This window comes from Rhea americana, unplaced genomic scaffold (assembly GCF_003343005.1).
Source record: "Rhea americana isolate MKP2758 unplaced genomic scaffold, rheAme1 scaffold_204, whole genome shotgun sequence".
In the NCBI taxonomy this organism is placed as follows: domain Eukaryota; kingdom Metazoa; phylum Chordata; class Aves; order Rheiformes; family Rheidae; genus Rhea; species Rhea americana.
In genome coordinates, this window is record NW_028186195.1 from 354,907 (window position 1) to 359,825 (window position 4,919).

General features: G+C 62.8%; 1 protein-coding gene across 1 annotated transcript; it reads left to right on the forward strand.

Annotated features, from left to right (window-relative positions):
• The first annotated feature begins 866 nt into the window (after positions 1 to 866).
• LOC146596261 (prolactin-releasing peptide receptor-like) lies at positions 867 to 4,499 on the forward strand. The gene is made up of 3 exons (XM_085304181.1): positions 867 to 1,225; positions 1,429 to 2,132; positions 3,792 to 4,499. The coding sequence occupies exons 2-3, from the start codon at positions 1,714 to 1,716 to the stop codon at positions 4,423 to 4,425; spliced, it is 1,053 nt and encodes a 350-aa protein (XP_085160307.1). The 5' UTR covers positions 867 to 1,225; positions 1,429 to 1,713; the 3' UTR covers positions 4,426 to 4,499.
• Positions 4,500 to 4,919: the final 420 nt, after the last annotated feature.

Genomic DNA, 4,919 nt, shown 5'->3' on the forward strand with positions numbered 1-4,919 from the left:
GCCCAGCGCCCGGTGCGCAGCCGGCACTGGCGTGCCCGGACGGCGTGCGCAACTCAACTCTCCGCTACGGGAGGAGTGACCCGAGGGGAGCTGCGAGCTCGCCCCCGCGACTGCAGCGGGGCGYGAAGGCTTCTCCCCACGGTTAGCGAGAGGCAGATTTTTGCAGGTGCAGGGATCGCTTCGTGCACAAAACAAAGAGCTGCGAGGGGCTGGCRGTAACGCGAAGGCGACTGCACAGCTTTGCTTTCAGCAACAAATGTTTGATAAAAGTGACTATTCTGGAATGTATCTGCTCTCCCCAAGGACGTCCTTTACGGTGGGGGCCTTGCAAATGCATGGGAGGAGGCAGGCAGGGCTCAGAGAAGTTCACTAAAAACACAGTTAATTTAAATGCAGACTGCCGAGCTTGCCGTGGGTTTTCGGAGACGTATTACCAGACTCCTTAGCAGAGTGCAATTCTCCCTTTGGTCCAACCGGAGACCTCCAAAATCTGCAGTTTGGTCTTATCGAATTAGGTACTTGGGGGCTTAARGAGCGAAATAATAGCTGATGCAGGGAGAAGGAAAGAGGGTTGCRCATCCTGGGCTGTGAAAGGGTGGGAGCTAATATGCAGAAACAGCCTAGGAAATTAAAGTTTGCTTGAGACGTGTCTTGAGATGATTCGGGGGCAGGAGGGGAGGGAGAAGGACGCGATTAAGAGCACAAGGGACGTGGCTGGAGCRCGGCCGGCAGCGGGCAAGGGCTGGGGCAGAGATTTGTTTTCTGGGGCTGATCTAATTTTTGCCCAGGAATTTCCTCCTTGCCCCCTGACCCTTGCATTTCCTTCGCAGCTGACGAAATGCGATTCTGGCATTGCTTTCGGCGGGGCCACGCGGCGCTGCGTGAAAGTGCCTGCRATGAGCCACCCGACTTGCAGCAGCGATGGAATACAGCCTCTCCGCTGCCCGACGCCACGTTTTAAGAGCACCTGATTAATCTTGTTAGAGGGATGGATGAGCAGAGTGCAGGCGCACGACGTTTTGTAAAGTAGCAGAGCATCTTTATTTGTTTATCCACTAATGTCCTTTGTTATTTCCAGAAACATTAGAAACTAATTTCTGGCTTAGCTGCTGCTTCCCTTTTTTCCTCTGCCGGGAGCTGCCCCTTTGCATCAGCCGGAGTCGGGCAGGGGCAGGACTGCCGCGAAATGTTCGCTTCAAAGGGACGTGAATGAGCCTGGATTTCGGTGAGTGCTGCCTTCTCTGCTGCTCCCCGGAGCTCCACGGGCAGATTTGCTCCTTCTTCCTTTCTGCTCTTTGCAAATAGCCGTAACAGCTATTTAACTCCGTGCTGCCTGCTGCTGCTGCTGCTCTCGCTGCCCGCGCCGGAGCAGGGCTGGAGACCGGCGTCATCTCTGTGCTGAACCTTATTTTCCCCTTTCCCTGSCAGGAGCCCGCAGCAAAACCCTCCCTCCTGGCACGCCGGAGTCGCCGGCCTCGCGGCGGAGCCGTAGCTGTGCCGCGGAGAGGGACCTTCCCGAGGACCCGGCAGCCGGGGATTCGGGGCAGCAAGCCGGGCTGGGAGCTGCCCCGGGCCGGCCCGGCCCCGCAGGGACCCCCGTCCCCAGCTTTCGGCAGAGCGGGGGGTTTCTCGCCTGCCCCGYGGGGCTCGGTCGCGGCCGGGGGCAGCGCTCAGGCTCGGTCCCCCCCCGCCACCCTCCCGGTGCCTCGCGCCATGGAGCCCGGCGGGGAGCAGGACGGAGCGGCGGCCAACGCCAGCCTCTACGAGCTCGTCCTGCAGGACGGCTCCAACGCCAGCGCGCAGTTCGCCGGCGTGCAGCTCGTCCAGTCCTTCAAGCCCCTCATCATCCCCTGCTACGCCCTCGTGGTCCTCGTCGGCGTCTTCGGCAACTACCTGCTCCTCTACGTCATCTGCAAGACCAAGAAGATGCACAACGTCACCAACTTCTTCATCGGGAACCTGGCCTTCTCGGACATGCTGATGTGTGCCACCTGCGTGCCCTTCACCCTGGCCTACGCCTTCAGCCCCCAGGGCTGGATCTTTGGCAAGTTCCTCTGCTACTTCGTGTTCCTGATGCAGCCCATGACCGTCTACGTGTCCGTCTTCACGCTCACCGCCATCGCCGTCGACAGGTGAGGGTCCGCGGGGGTGGCRGGGGCCGCTCAGCCTCGGGATCGAAAAATCCAGGGCGTCTTTGCAGTTCCTCTGCATCCTTTCTTGTAGCACCRGAGTTTTGCTTCTTGCAGAGGAAATGCAGGGTGGGGGGGGTGGAGGGTTGCTTCGTTGTTATTTTGCACTGAAAAGCGATGTTTTGCAGTTTTGCATTTGCCTGTATGAAGTGATCTCTACCAAAACTGGGCTCAAAGCCCCGCCGGGTTCGCTTTGCCTGCTCACCGCAGGCGCGGGCTTTGCAGAGGGGCTGCTGGCGTTCGCCGTGCTCATCCTCGAGCGACGCCTCCGAGGTCCGCCGCTGACTTGGCGCGGATGCAGCGGGCGAGTTCGGTCGCCCTATTTCCCTGTCCAGCTGAGAGCCAAACTCTCAGACGAGCCCAGGTTTCCGAGAGCCGAGCGCCGCTGGCTCAAGGCAGCCCTGGAAGCACGGAGTTTTCTGTACGCAAAGGGGAGCTTYTCCCGAGAGCTGGTGCCCGGAAGGCTTCGCCCGGATGAGCAGCTCAGCACGGCCACTGCTCCGGCCTCAGGATGGACTTTGCCTTCCCTGGGCAAGTCCGGGGTTTCGGGATGTCCTGYGGGAACGAAGCTGCTCCTCCGGCTTCCCGAACCGCCGCGAGGCGACGCTCCGGCTGCGCCCCTCGCCCTGCAGCCGCAGGAAAACTGCGGCGTTTTCGGCCAGGCTGGTTTGCATTACAGCACGATGCACAATGCAAAACAGAAATAACTCGGAACGAAAAGCTCCCTCCAGCCAGAAACACCCCTGCTGGGAATCTGGGCTGCTCTGACAACGTCAGAAGCGTTTTCTCCCCAGTTCAGCATTGCACCGAAGCTGGCGTGCGATCCTGGGGCTCCCAACCTGTGCAAAAGCATCTGAGGACAAAACAACGTTGCGGAAGCTGCCAGACACACGCGGCTCCTGCCTCGGGGCAGCCTCGCGCCAGCGCCTCTCGGCTCGGCTGTGCAAACAGGGCCCGCCGTCCCTCCAGCGCGTGCGCGGTTTTTCCTCCAGGCCCCCAGTTCTTCGTACTTCGTGACACAAATCCGTGTGAAAATTGCACTGCGCTCTGGCACGCGGCTGAGGAGCACTTGTGCCCTCCCAAACGGACACGGACAGGACCTGCCGGCGGGGAGGGGGGGTGGTTTTATAAAAACTGTGTTTCCATAGATACATCATTTCATAAAAGAAGCTGCAAATCCCTCGGGGAACGGAGACACGCAGGCAGCCTAACACAGGGATGTAAGGAACGCCGCTCACGTGAATTTGCCTCCAACTCCGGCAGCAGAGCAGGAAAGAGCCTGCGGCAGCGGAGGCGGCGGAAAGGGGCCGGCCGGGGCCGCAGGGCTGGGAGGACGCTCGGAGGGCTGCGCGCGGGGAGCTCCCGCAGCACGGCGCGCCGCTCTCCGGCCAGCGCGGCGCCGCCGCCGGGTTGGGGAGCRGCTGGGGCGTTTTGCTCTTCAGCAAAGATTTTGCGAATAGGGAGATTTTGCTCGGGTTTCTCCCGCTATCCGGGCAGCCGCTGTCCTCTCCAGGAAGGGGCACGGTGCTTCCTCCGGTGCCGCAAGGAGCCGGCGGCGCCGCCGGCGAGCGGTCCGGGGCTCACGGCGCGTCTCTCCCGCAGGTACTACGCCACCGTGCACCCGCTGAGGAAGCGCATCTCGGTCACCAGCTGCGTCTACGTGGTCGGGGGCATCTGGCTGCTCTCCTGCGCGCTGGTGGCGCCGGCCATCGCCCACACCTACCACGTGGAGTTTCGGAGGGAAGGCTTCGCCATCTGCGAGGAGTTCTGGATGGGGAAGGAGCAGCAGCGCCTGGCCTACGCCTACGGCACCCTGATCATCACCTACATCCTGCCCCTCTCGGCCGTCTCCCTCTCCTACATCTGCATCACGGTGAAGCTGAAGAACCGCGTGGTGCCCGGGCACCCGACGCAGAGCCAGGCCGAGTTCGACCGGCTGAGGAAGAGGAAGACCTTCCGCCTCATCGTGCTGGTGGTGGCGGCCTTYGGGGTCTGCTGGCTCCCCATCCACGTCTTCAACATCATCCGGGACGTAGACATCAACCTCATCAGCAAGCACTACTTCCTGCTCATCCAGCTGCTGTGCCACTGGTTCGCCATGAGCTCGTCCTGCTGCAACCCCTTCCTCTACGCCTGGCTGCACGACCGCTTCCGCTGCGAGCTGCGCAAGATGYTCACCTTCAAGCAGAAGATCATCCCCACCACCAACTGCGTCGCCCTGAGCGTCGTGCTCTGAGGCTGGGCGCAGGGTCCCGGCTCCCCGCAGCCCCCGCGCTCGCGCCGGCTGCCTGCGGCCCCCCCCCCCCGGACCTCCCCTGCCGGGGGGTGCCCTGCAGCGGAAGGAAACCCTTCGCTTTGCCAAAGTCCCGCCTGGGGAACCACGGGCTCGCGCGCCCGGCGGGACCGGCCGGGGGACCGGAGGGAGCCGGGGCCGGGCAGGCGGCGGAGCAGCGGGTTCGGAGCGGGGACGGAGAACGCGAGGCTTTTCCGCTGACGGGGCCCCGCCGAGGCCCCCGCGGCCCGGGAGCGCCGGGCACGGCGCGGGCACGGCTCCCGGGGCTCGCAGGGGCCGGGCTGCAGCTGCACGCTTTGCTTTGCGCCTTCAGACACGTCGTTATTCTGAATYAAGCAAGGAAATAGGCCGGCAGGAGGGCCGCGGAGGGGTGAAAAGTGCCTAGCCGCTGCGACGGCCTTGGGGGCTGCTGTTTCATTAAACGAATCGTTCGGCTT